The sequence below is a fragment of the Maylandia zebra genome, linkage group LG15, assembly GCF_041146795.1.
Source record: "Maylandia zebra isolate NMK-2024a linkage group LG15, Mzebra_GT3a, whole genome shotgun sequence".
Taxonomy (NCBI): domain Eukaryota; kingdom Metazoa; phylum Chordata; class Actinopteri; order Cichliformes; family Cichlidae; genus Maylandia; species Maylandia zebra.
The window spans coordinates 13,116,393-13,128,847 of record NC_135181.1 but is presented as its reverse complement, the minus strand read 5'-3'; the positions used below and the strand labels follow the sequence as shown (position 1 = coordinate 13,128,847).

The window sequence follows — 12,455 nt, the reverse complement described above, 5'->3', positions numbered from 1 at the left end:
ATATCGATTTTCTATGTCTTTCTTCTCCTGCTGCCTACAGATACCCTTTGATGCAGAGGAGATCAGGCGAGCTCTGATTGCTGTCCATAATTTTGCTGTTCCTCAGATAAAGGTTTTCTTTTCCTTCTCTCTTTTCAGCCAGATTTATCTTACTGTCTGGCAACAGTGTTTTCAATGTGGACAATAGATTGTGTTTTTTTCTCTGCCAACAAGACATTAATAATTCCCTTTTTTAAACTTTCTTCTTAAAGTTGTTCTTTAAAGAGAAAAACTGCGTTAACTGAAGAACTTTGAGGGCTGTGGGTCGTAAAGCTGATAAAGTGCTCTCAGAAGGCTTCCAACTTGGTTTAGTTCCCTTCTCTCCCCCTAATTAGATTGGTCAAGGAGGCAGGGCTGACCTCCCCCCCCTTGAGGGGCCGACAGATTCAGAGCGTGGACCCATCCTCCCTGTGCCGCTGGGCATCCGGCCAGTACTGAGTCGCTACCGCATAGAGGTGAATTTGAACTACTACTCTGGCTGTGTGTTCTGAGCTTTTTAAACCCCCCTTCCTTATCACATCCCAGTTGTTCTCTGGCTCAGGTTTTGTTCTGGGGATTAAGGGACCTGAAGAGAATCAACTTAGCTCAGGTGGATAGGCCCCGTGTGGACATAGAGTGTGCAGGCAGAGGCATTCAATCTGCGCTCATCCAGAACTACAAGAAGAATCCCAATTTCAGCACCCTGGTCAAATGGTTTGAAGTGGTAAGTGCATCGATCATTTGATATTTAGACCCATTGAAAATGGTTGCTTAGATGTTAAATCGACATCCTTGAAGAAAACATTACTCTTGACTAGAATTTTTTTTCTCGATTTTGATCATAGGACCTTCCAGAAAATGAGCTTCTCCATCCCCCTCTCAATATTCGGGTGGTGGACTGCCGAGCATTTGGCCGCTACATCCTGGTTGGGTCACATGCTGTGAGCAGCCTGAGACGTTTCATTTACAGCGCTCCAGACAAGACTTCCAACAACTGGGCGACCGCAGGTGCTGACCATCATGTGATGAATTAGTTAATAAGGGCTCTATTAGCTGTAACATGAGTGTGTGAGCCACCAGCTCTTTTTGTCAACACTGTGCAACACTGAGTACTAAATAACAGTGTAATATCTGCAGTAGCAGTTGGTAATAAAGGTTTTAAGTGAAACACATGAAATGCAGTCTTTCAGAAATGTCTTTTCTCCGTTTTTTGTTTCCTTTTTTCTAAAAAAAAAGACTTGAAGAATGTGATCAAACATTTGAGATAATGTTTGTAAATCCTCTTAATATAGTCTGTTCTGTAATAACTTTACTGATTTCCTCACTTGCTTTCTGCTCTGACCACCTTTTTCCTGTCACATCCTCCCTTTATCCCTTCTCTCCTCGCTCCTCTCTCGCATGTCCTTTCCTTCCACCCTCTGCTGCCTTTAACTTTCGCCTGCACACCAGCTAAGCTAATGAATGGCTACATGGTCCTGACCAATGGCGGACCCCAGCCCCGCTCCTCACCCAGCCTTTCCCCCCGCTCCTTCTCTCGCCCCGCAGGTGACATCGTTGTCAACATGGATGGAGATCCTCCAGTCCGAAAGATGGACACCGTCGTCAAGTTAGACGCAGTAAGCTTTTCATTAAGCTTGTGCACAGTGGATTTCTATAAACTGTATGTTTATATGGTGTATTTGTAGCTGGTGGTAGTAGAAGTCCTGCTTTATGTTCAGTCCTCTTTACCTGCCTCTGTACATGTGCCAGTCATACCTGCGCCATCCGCCGTGTGTATTAATCCTTGTGTTGTTTTATGTGACGCCCCCTACTGTAGACGTCTGATGCTGTTGTAAAAGTTGACATGGTGAGTAGTCCTCTTGCAGAAACTGAGCAATAAAAATACGTGCCACAGTCCGCTGGTGTGTCATTATAAATAAGAAGTCAATCTACTGAGGGTCAGTTTATGTCTGCCCTTCTTTTAAGATTGTGGAAGAAAGTGACAAAGACAAAAAGAAGAAAAAGAAGAAAAAGAAGGGAGGAATGGAGGAAGAGGATGAGCCAGATGAGAGTGTTCTGGACTGGTGGTCTAAATATTTTGCTTCCATAGAGACACTAAAGGAGGTTTGTCCCTTTGAATACAGTCAATTCTGTTTGCTTCTACATGTGTCCTACGGGACTTTTTTTCACAAGCACAATCCTATTAGACTGACAAATACTTCTCGGTTGGTTTTTCAGATCCTCAGAGCCCAGGAGGCAGCTCAGGCAGAGGCCGAGGAGAGAGAGGACATCGAGATAGCAGCTGAAACGGCAGGTATTGAACTCTATCAAATCAGCAATGCTGCCTGCCAGCATGCAGCTGTGGCTGAAGTCGAAGAGTCTGAATGCTAGGAAAAGGTGCTTTGATGCTTTCCTTTTTTATCTCCCTTGGAATAGGGCCATGCTAAATGAAACAGAAGAAGATGTCGTCATGTAGTTTATCTCACAGAATTCAAATTTCAGTCCACTTTTGTAACTGGTAGCGTCACTTTATCTTTTTTTAATTTCATTTACACTTTTGGTAATGAAGTGTTAATTTTCACAGGGTTGTCAACATTTACATCACCACAATGTCGCTAATATTGAATGTTAGGCTGTGGTTTTGCAAACATGGACCTACTATATCCCTGACTGTTTTCGGTTCCTTGAACTATTATGTAGTAGCATGAGAGGCATCATATGTGTTTGTTGCTCTTCCTCTCTTTCGTCCCATGAATCCATCATTCATTTGTGCAGAGCTGAACATCATAATCATTTTTCACATTAGCATGACCTCCCAGCTATGCAGTACAGATGAAAGCTGGAGGAGAAAGGTCTGCTTTATTAATCATCAGAAATAAAATTATTAAATACTTTTTATTGCATAAAATGATTTACTGAAACTGCAATAAAAATCAGGCGCTAGGCGAGTCGTATGAAGAAAGATCATTTTTAAGTTCACAGTTACAATTTTACTATTCTTTGTACAAGTAAAATGCAGTTCTTGTTGTAATCTGTTCTCAAAATAAAGTTTGTCAATATGTGACTGTCACTCTTCTCGATCAACATTCTTTTTTCAGAGAATGTCAAAGGATAATAAATAAAATCTCCACAAACTGGGAAATTTAGTCCCCTGATAAAGACCTATCAGCTTTCATGTTATATAATGTGTAGTGGTGCATGCAACCCGGCCACCTATGTCTTCATGTCTTCATCCCGTATGTCTGTCTTCACCTCCATTCATGGTTTCAATCAGATGTCAAACCCGATGAACTTCTTCTGAAAGGCTCCAAGACGAAGGAAAGGGGCAAAGAGAAGAAGAACTCTAAGGACAAGAGGAAGGGTCAGGCTGCAGATGGCTCCGAGAGGCGACCAGTGAAAGCAAAAGTGGATGAGCTAGTGGTGAATATGCCATTAACAGTCATACAAAAGCTAGCCAGCACACGTTAATGTCCCTGCACACTTAAAGTTTTTGTGTTTGCCGGTTTATTTCAGGTGTACAACAAGGAGCTTGAGAGTGAATATGGCAACTTTGAAGACTGGCTTCACACGTTCAACCTGTACAGAGGAAAGGCTGGGGAAGACGACGAACACGCTCTGGATGATGACAGGATTGTTGGTAGATTCAAGGTGGGAAAACACTGTCTAAGAACTGTTACTTGTCAGACTACACTAACAGAAAATACAACATATAAATATCATTTTTTTTCATCAATCAGGGATCCTTGTGTATATATAAGTTACCTGTATCTGAAGAGATCACAAGAGAAGCAGGATTTGATCCCAACATGGGGATGTTCCAGAGCATCCCGCACAACGATCCTGTCAACGTCCTCGTTCGTGTCTATGTGGTCAGGGTAGGTGGCCTTCTTTATGTCTAAATCTGTGCCACAGTCATAAAAACTAAGTGTATGAAAATAAAATGAATACTTTTTCTCTCTTCTCTTTGTTTTCCAGGCTACAGACCTCCATCCTGCTGATATAAATGGGAAAGCTGACCCATACGTTGTCATTAAACTGGGCAAATCAGAGGTCAAGGACAAAGAGAACTATATCTCCAAACAGCTCAATCCAGTATTTGGAAAGTAAGTCGAGAGAAATTTTGAATCACTTTGTCGTTGAATGATGGAGGTGTAATAACAAAAAAAAAAAAAGTTGTTGCTGCTCATCAAATTCTTGATGAGCATATATTTTTCAAAAAGTTTTACTTGTACTTTTTTAACTAAACAATGGCTGTAAATTATTTTCATGTCCTTGTATTGTGCATTTATTTCCATTCCATTGTTTAGACAGTGACCCAACTTTATGTGTCAGGATCTATTGCACCTTTTGAACTATTCACATTACCCTCCACTTCCTGTCCTCAGATCATTTGACATCGAGGCCACCTTTCCCATGGAGTCGATGCTGACGGTGTCTGTGTATGACTGGGATCTGGTCGGCACAGATGACCTGATTGGTGAGACAAAGATTGACTTGGAGAACCGTTTCTACAGTAAATTCAGAGTCACCTGTGGCATTTCCTCCAGCTACTCTGTGTGAGTGTAAATCTATTTTATCCTGCTTGAGTTGTTGTTTAAGTTGTATTGCCACAATATGAAACTTAACATTTGTTTTAAGTACTTTTTTGAAATGTGGAATTCTTAGCTTAATAATAGTATAAACAAACAACTGAATTATTAAAAGTTTCCTTGGTTTGACTGCATTTGGTTTGCAGTTAAGTAGCACTTATAATATGGCTCAGTAAGAACATGATTATAGAGGGGTAACAACAGTCACTGCCTCTTTGTTGGTTAATGGTTAATATCGAGCTATTGCTTGATATTTTTAACTGGGTAATATTAGACTGTAAATAAAATTATGGGGTAATAATGTTGAAACAAATGAAAAAATTCAGTTATATAATATAAAATTATGGTGAAAAAATAGGATAACCTTGTAAAGTAATATAGGTTGATGTTTTCATATATTAGGACACCATTTCAAAATTATAATGGTGAAATTAGTTCTGTTGTATGTCCTAAAATTCTCCAAGGTAACATAATTATAAAATTTGATGCTGTCGCTTGTTACCTGGAAAACCTTTGCTGTAGTTTAATAACCATGAATCTGGTCTCCAAAATATAATACTACCTGTTTCTATGTAATTTCATAGTAAGAATAAAGTCAACCAAAATGCCCAGAGGTATAATAATTATCTGGGGAAAAAAAGTTTCTGTGTAATAACCATGAATCAGCCATCTTTTCTAAGCAATTTCTCTATATTGCAGCCAATAATATTTCCTACAAAAACCAAGGACCAGGAAAATACATATGCAAAACCTTTCAATGACTTACATGCTCTCTCTGTGGTATTTCTTGATGTTAGCCATGGATATAATTCTTGGCGGGACCCTATGAAGCCCAGCCAGATCCTGGCTAAACTCTGTAAGGATGGCAAGATCGATGGACCTCATTATGGGCCAGGAGGCAAAGTCAAGGTGGCTAATCGAATCTTTACAGCACCGACAGAGATTGAGGATGAAAACGGTATTGTTATATTTTTCCTCGTGATCCTGATTAATCTTCTTTTGTCATTTTTCTATATCTCATTTATATTCCTTACATATCCATTTACACTAAGTTGGTTTTACAGAGATTTTCACATTTTCAGATTTGTTTACATTAAGATTAAGGTGAGGTGAAATACGATTTATTCCGACTTAAGCTTTTCTTGCTTTCCTCGTTGCTTACTATTATTCTATTAGGTCTAAAGAAGCAGACTGAGGAGCATTTGGCCCTCACGGTGCTGAATCACTGGGAGGAAATCCCAAGAGTTGGCTGCAAGCTCGTCCCTGAGCATGTGGAGACCCGACCCTTGCTGAACCCAGACAAACCCGGTATTGAACAGGTAGGAAAGGACTGCGTTGCTAAGACACCCAAAATGTATCTGATTGGAAATTAGAGCAGATTCTTTTTTATTTCCTCAAAGGGCCGCATTGAGATGTGGGTGGACATGTTCCCTATGGATATGCCTGCTCCTGGACCTGCAATTGACATTTCTCCAAGAAAACCAAAGAGGTACATCCTGACTGGAGCAATAAGATGACTGTCACTTTGAAAATATTCTATGTTAATACAAAGCTATAAACTGAATATAAATATTTATTCATTGCTCTTCTCAACAGAAAGCTTTTTTTTTTTCAAGAACAAAATGTAGTTTTATCCCCTGGTTAAATTATGGTTTGACTAGTTAGCTCTAAAAATGTCAAATATAAGTCCAACTATGTGTGTTCCTTCCTCCCCCTCGCTTACCAGATATGAGCTCAGGGTGATTATTTGGAATACAGACGAAGTAATACTGGAGGACGATGATTACTTCACTGGGGAAAAGTCCAGTGACATATTTGTCAGGGGGTAGGTACAGCGGGATGGGGCAGCCAACCCTCATCCCGTGGGTGTGAGCTGTGTGTGATTTGTTTTGCAGTTAACCATTACCTTTTTTTTGTTTTGTTTTGTTTCCATTTTTCTGTGTGCGTGTTCGTGGCGTGTCTCCTGTCTGTCGTCCTCTCTCTCTTTCTCTGGTCAATACTCTGCTGATGTCTAGCTTTGAGCTTCGTGTTATAATTTGGAACACTGATGACGTAATTCTAGAGGACGATGCATTCATGACAGGAGAGAAGATGTCTGACATCTATGTCAGGGGGTAAACACACGAATCCATTGCATGGCTCGTAACAACAAAATACCCTGATTTACTCCTTCTGAAGCCCTTGAATCCTTTTTTTTTATGACCCTCCTGTTTCTCTAACTCTGCATAGCACGCAACCTCGCTTGTCTCAAACACCCCTGTCAGCACGAAAATAAATGCATATGGAAAAACTTGCACAGAAAGGACCAAACCACATGAACAACACGTAACAGCATATAATACAAACAAATTAATGTGCCAATGCACTCACCCCCAGCCAATCCCAACAGACCCCTCCCTGAACTTGCTTCAATCAGATGTTTCTTACTGTTGAAAGGGGGTTTTCCTCTCCACTGTCACCAAAGCACTTCCTAATGGGGGGGTTATGTGATTGTTGGGGTTTTCTCTGTTTTTTCTGTATTATTGTAGGATCTTTACCTTACAAAGGCACATTGAGGCAAATGTTGTTGTGATTTGGTGCTATATAAAGAAGATAAAATTGAATTGAATTGAACCAGTATAACCACTACTTTTAGACAATTTCGACCGACTGCAAAGATATGTCATGTGTTGACATAAAAAACTGTGGTACAAAATTCAAAATGCTTTAATCATGAATAACTAGGACTAACTTATGTTGTTCATGAACCTTCAGTTAAGGTAACACTGAGCAACAATTCCTATAATGCCAACTCACAAGACTCACATCCTATTGACAAGTCAAGGCTTGCTAATAAAGTTGTTTTACCCTACGTACAGTTATTGGTCTCTGGTGAAATAACTTTTTTTCAAAATGCTAAAGAATTGATATTAGTTTCCAGGTAAAAATAATAATAATAATAATAATAACAGTATAGTTTTGTTCAATTTTTTATTTAATGCAACCAACGCATATGGCAAATAAGACTGGCCTTTTTTTTTTTGCTGTTGTTGTCTTTTTGCTTTTGTTTTTTTACAACGAGGCATTTGAGGTTTTCTCTGTGTGGTTTGGTCCTGCAGTAAATTACAAATATTAATTTAAAAGATATTTACGGTCATGGAAAAAAAACTCCAGCATGGAAGTGTACTGCACAGACACAAGTATACAGGTGTTCCTGATAAACTGCTTGGTGACTGTCTGCATGCTTGTACGATCGAACTCTTGTCTTTAAAAGTGACATTGTCTTTTGCAGCCTAGATTAGATTTTTTTTTCATTTCATTTATGTTATTATGTTTTAGTGACTCCTCTTTCTTTACACTTTATGTGTCCCCTCAGGACTGTAGCAAACAGGGTGTCATTCTTAAACAACCCTAACAGTAAAGGATTAGGTTAACCTTCAGTTTGCACTCTAGATTTCAGTAGCAAACGTTTCAGGACAGACTGGAGAACTGTGGTTGTTTCAGATGGATCCAGTGTTGTGATACAGTAATAATGAATCACTTTTTGGGTCACGTGAATTTGGCGTGTTTTCTTCCCTTTGTAACCACTTTAAAATTTGCCCTCTCCCTGGAGCCTTTATCTCAGTCTAATTTATGCATCTCGATTACCATATCAGCACTTTGTGATATTCATTATTTACCTGTTTTAAACTGACAAATACCTTTTGTCAGATCTTTTTTTATTTATTATTTCCTTTTTATTCCTTTTAGAATTTTCTTTTTCTTTTTTCGAGGGGTGTATTTTGAGAACTGAGAGTGCACCTTCCCTCTTGCTCCTTCTGACTTAAAGTCAACCTCACTTAACTGTTAATGAAACAGCTGCAGCTGACCATCAATGCCAGGCATCAGTCCTCCATTGGCAATTTGCAGTTTTAAATATGAAGCTTTTTTCATAAATCTGCAAGTTTTCTGTGTCCATAAAACATGGAGATTTCATAAATCTGCAAGTTTTATGGATGCATGGCTTTCTAAATAGTGCGAAACTCCAACATCAAATCAGATTTTTATGGATTACTCAATAATGATTTTAAAGTTATCACATGTATGAAGCTGATTTGCTTTTGGGGAGCCGCATTATGTGCATTGATTCTGACCTTCTAGCATCATCTCTCTTGTTAGCTAAATAATACATTTAACAGGCCCTTTGCTCTTGTTTAAATCACTAAATTGACATCACGTAAATTTGTACATGTTGGACTTTAGAAGTGCATGGCTGACAAATCCAAAAACATCTACTTATGACACCAAACCATGATCCTGGAGATCAGACTAACTCTCACCCTTATGACCATTTACATAGATGGCTGAAAGGGCAGCAGGAGGACAAACAGGACACAGATGTGCACTATCACTCACTGACCGGTGAGGGGAACTTTAACTGGCGCTTCGTCTTCCCTTTTGATTATCTCATGGCTGAGGAGAAGATTGTCATCTCTAAGAAGGAGTCCATGTTTTCCTGGGATGAGACCGAATACAAAATCCCTCCTCGTCTCACGCTGCAGGTCTGGGATGCAGACCACTTCTCTGCTGATGATTTCCTGGGTGAGGATGATTTTTTTTTTGCAATCCTTTCATCTGACATGGACTACAGGGACAAAAGTACTGGGCCACTTACACATTTAACTTACAGGAGCTACTCAGCCAAGGATACCCATGGCATGAAGCTCTTGGCACACAGTTTTTGTGCTGATGTTAATGCCAGATGAGGTTTGGAGCTCTGTAGCCTTTGAGCCAGCAGAGCATTGGCAACTTTTATGTGCTTCAGCTCTCCGCTGCCAATTTGCAATAATACTGCTTACAGTTGCCTGTGGAACATCCAGGAGGGAAGAAATTGCACAAACTGACTTGTTGCACTGTTGGTATGCCAGTCTAGTACCATACTTGCAGTCACTGAGCTCTTTAGAATAACAAATGTTTGTACAGATAGACTACAGGTAGGCATTTGCTTTTATCAGGGTTACTAAATTACGTCTAATAGACTTCTAATAGAAGGAGCACTGACAGTAACTACAATCTCACAAATGCTCATGTAGTTCTGCTGTAGTTTCAGCCAGCCATACTCTTAGCTGCTTATCCAGTTCAGTGTCTTGGAGAGCATATCCCAGTTGTCAGAGGGCAAGAGGAGGAGGACAGGTCAACAATCCATCACAGGCCCGATACAGAGAGAGAGAGAGAAAGAACTGTCCACACTCACACTGACACCTACGATTAATTTAAAATCACCAATGAACCTAACATGCATGTCTCTGGACTTGGAGAGAAAGCCAGGGTACCCAGAGAGAACTCATGCAGGCACAGGAGGAACAAAGGAGCAGTTAGTTTGATATAAATGCATTTTATGGATGACTTTCTTTGTAGCTGTTTGTTTTCAGCTAAGTCATCCTTTTCTTAACATCCTCAGTGTATAAAAAAAGAGTACTGGCTATTCCAAATTGACTTATTTTGCTTTCACCATTCCCAGGTGCAATCGAGCTGGACCTAAACCGTTTTCCTCGGGGCGCAAAGACAGCCAAGCAGTGCACTCTTGACATGATTCGAAATGAGCAGGATCTGCCAACCATTTCGATCTTTAAACAAAAGAGGGTTAAAGGATGGTGGCCATTCGTAGCCCGTAATGAGAATGATGAAATGGAGCTCACGGTAAGACAGTCAAGAGTGAAAATGAGCAAAATCATGACTGGTTTATTATGATTCTTATGATAATACTTATAATACTTAGAAAGACATTTTCAAGGTAGTAAAGCTTGGTGTAGAATTAGCGGTATAAGGGGGGGGGGGGGATAAGTGAACATACATAAAATTGTGAGTTCAGTTCAAAGCAAACCGTGTGTGTGTGTGTGTGTGTGTGTGTGTGTGTGTGCATTAATCCACCTGTGTTCACAATATATGATATCTTCTAAAAGTCCTTCAGATTAAAAAAGTAGAGGAAAAGAAAATGTTTTTTCATTTAGATTCTTATACTACATGAATATCCTCTTTACCCCAAAACAGATATTTTATAGTCAGCATTTTGTATGTGGTAGGACTTCTTTATTTTGAGTTCTGTTTTCAATGTCATTACAGGGGAAAGTTGAAGCTGAGCTTCACCTAGTGACAGCAGAGGAAGCAGAGAAAAGCCCTGTAGGACTGGGACGAAATGAGCCAGATCCACTGGAAAAACCAAAGTAAGATATTAACGGGTTATGTTTAAAAAAATATATACAAGAACTTGTGTTTTGCAAACACACACACACACACACACACTGGTTTCAGAGTTAAAAAATTTTAACGCTTGTCTGGAACAGAAAAAGACAGACATGAGCAAGTGTTTAACTTTGTCTTTAGGAAAATCATTCTATCAGTGCAAAAAGCAGTGTTTCTAAAACATCATAAGGTGCTGCCACTTAAAATCGATATTTTTTTTAAAGATGTAAAACATTTTCCAGTTAGCCTCTAGCATTGCTTTCTGCACTGTCAAAAGGCCACTGTTACACACTCGTTACTCCTCCTATCATCTCTTCAACTGTCTCCCTGTCTTTCCCCTCATCCCTCCCCTTTCATGTGCGCGTTATTCTTCTCCTTACCCTCCCCCCACCCTCCCCCCTATTTGCCTCAACTGCATTCCTTCCCTCCCTCTTTCTCTTCCTTCTCCCGCAAAGTCGCCCGGACACCAGTCTTATGTGGTTTCTGACCCCTCTGAAGTCCATTCGTTACTTCATCTGGCACAACTACCGCTGGCTGATCCTCAAGGTCTTGGGGCTGATTCTGCTGCTGCTCATGCTGGGCCTCTTCCTCTACTCAATCCCTGGTTACCTGGTCAAGAAGATGCTGGGGGCCTGATGCGCTGGTAGCCTCCGCCCCCTCTTCACTTTGTCTGCTTCTCTTTTTGCCCCTGGATTCTTCTCTCTTAACTTTAGCTCCTCTCCTTTTTTTCCAGCCAAGCTCAGTTTCTTAGTCTTCTCTGTTGTCTTAGAAGTAGACTAGTCGTCTGTGTCCTTTATTGTATCTTGTCTTAGCCCTGTGTGCAAGTCAGTGTCATTTGCCACCAAGCGTCATTATAAATCTTGTTACCACCCATATTGTGACCAACTGTTTAGTGTGGACACATGTAGGGATGCTTTGACTTAAGGTGAACAAGGTGGTTGAAATATCCATGTTCTTATCAAGTGGGATGATTGGTAGAGAAGGGAAATGTATAGACAAATTAAAAATTACATAATTCTAAAGATGTGAGGGTTAAAATGTATATATATATATATATATATATATATTTTTTAATCCAAAAATGACAAAATGAAGTCAAAACGTTTAATGGTAGTTGAATAGTGGCTCCAAGAATGCAAAGCCCATGAGGCAAAACTACAAAGAAACATCAACAAATGCAAGGATTACACTATGATGAGAAACAGACAAAGGACATAGGGAGACATGGAGCTATATATACAGTACACACATAAGGTAATCAAGAGAAGTTGAAACATCAGGGGTAACAAATCACAGCTGAAGGAAGTTCAAAGAAGACATAGGCAGTAAAATTAAATGAAAGTCACAAGAAATGACAGAGTTTCAAAAGTATCAAGAGTATCAAAATAAAATGGAGAAAAACAGGGAAATACCAAACACAGGAAAGAAAAAGACAAAACCCTGAAACCTGAAAATTATATCATTGATTATATTAATAAAACCTGTATTTAAGCATATTAAACCGTAGTTGTTTGCTTACAAGCAACAAAATATAAAAAGAGTTCCTGTATTTTTTAGTAATGTTGTGCTAAGTATTTTTGCATACTTTGTGGGCATTTCAACATCGTATCTAGGCAAACGAGTCCATCGGCCATCTACAATATGAAAAAATCTCATCCCATTTTATGA

At 39.6% G+C, this 12,455-nt stretch overlaps 1 protein-coding gene across 7 annotated transcripts in view; it reads left to right on the top strand.

The window, feature by feature from the left end:
* The window catches only part of otofa (otoferlin a), an 88,430-nt gene that overhangs the window by 71,157 nt on the left and 4,818 nt on the right, over window positions 1-12,455 (top strand). For 3 of the 7 annotated variants that reach the window (XM_076873930.1, XM_076873928.1, XM_012923984.4), the window contains exons 27-46: window positions 41-112; window positions 375-494; window positions 581-742; window positions 864-1,026; window positions 1,468-1,634; window positions 1,835-1,864; window positions 1,984-2,121; window positions 2,236-2,311; window positions 3,272-3,417; window positions 3,511-3,645; window positions 3,735-3,872; window positions 3,973-4,100; window positions 4,383-4,553; window positions 5,384-5,544; window positions 5,763-5,905; window positions 5,987-6,075; window positions 6,313-6,411; window positions 8,905-9,146; window positions 10,066-10,244; window positions 10,668-10,768. In XM_076873930.1, coding sequence (XP_076730045.1) covers window positions 41-112; window positions 375-494; window positions 581-742; window positions 864-1,026; window positions 1,468-1,634; window positions 1,835-1,864; window positions 1,984-2,121; window positions 2,236-2,311; window positions 3,272-3,417; window positions 3,511-3,645; window positions 3,735-3,872; window positions 3,973-4,100; window positions 4,383-4,553; window positions 5,384-5,544; window positions 5,763-5,905; window positions 5,987-6,075; window positions 6,313-6,411; window positions 8,905-9,146; window positions 10,066-10,244; window positions 10,668-10,768 — 2,660 coding nt within the window. Of the gene's footprint in view, window positions 1-40; window positions 113-374; window positions 495-580; window positions 743-863; window positions 1,027-1,467; window positions 1,635-1,834; window positions 1,865-1,983; window positions 2,122-2,235; window positions 2,312-3,271; window positions 3,418-3,510; window positions 3,646-3,734; window positions 3,873-3,972; window positions 4,101-4,382; window positions 4,554-5,383; window positions 5,545-5,762; window positions 5,906-5,986; window positions 6,076-6,312; window positions 6,412-6,601; window positions 6,701-8,904; window positions 9,147-10,065; window positions 10,245-10,667; window positions 10,769-11,242; window positions 11,431-12,455 lie in introns of all 7 variants that reach the window. The other 4 variants (XM_023152086.2, XM_076873931.1, XM_076873929.1 and 1 more) reach the window with 4 other exon arrangements.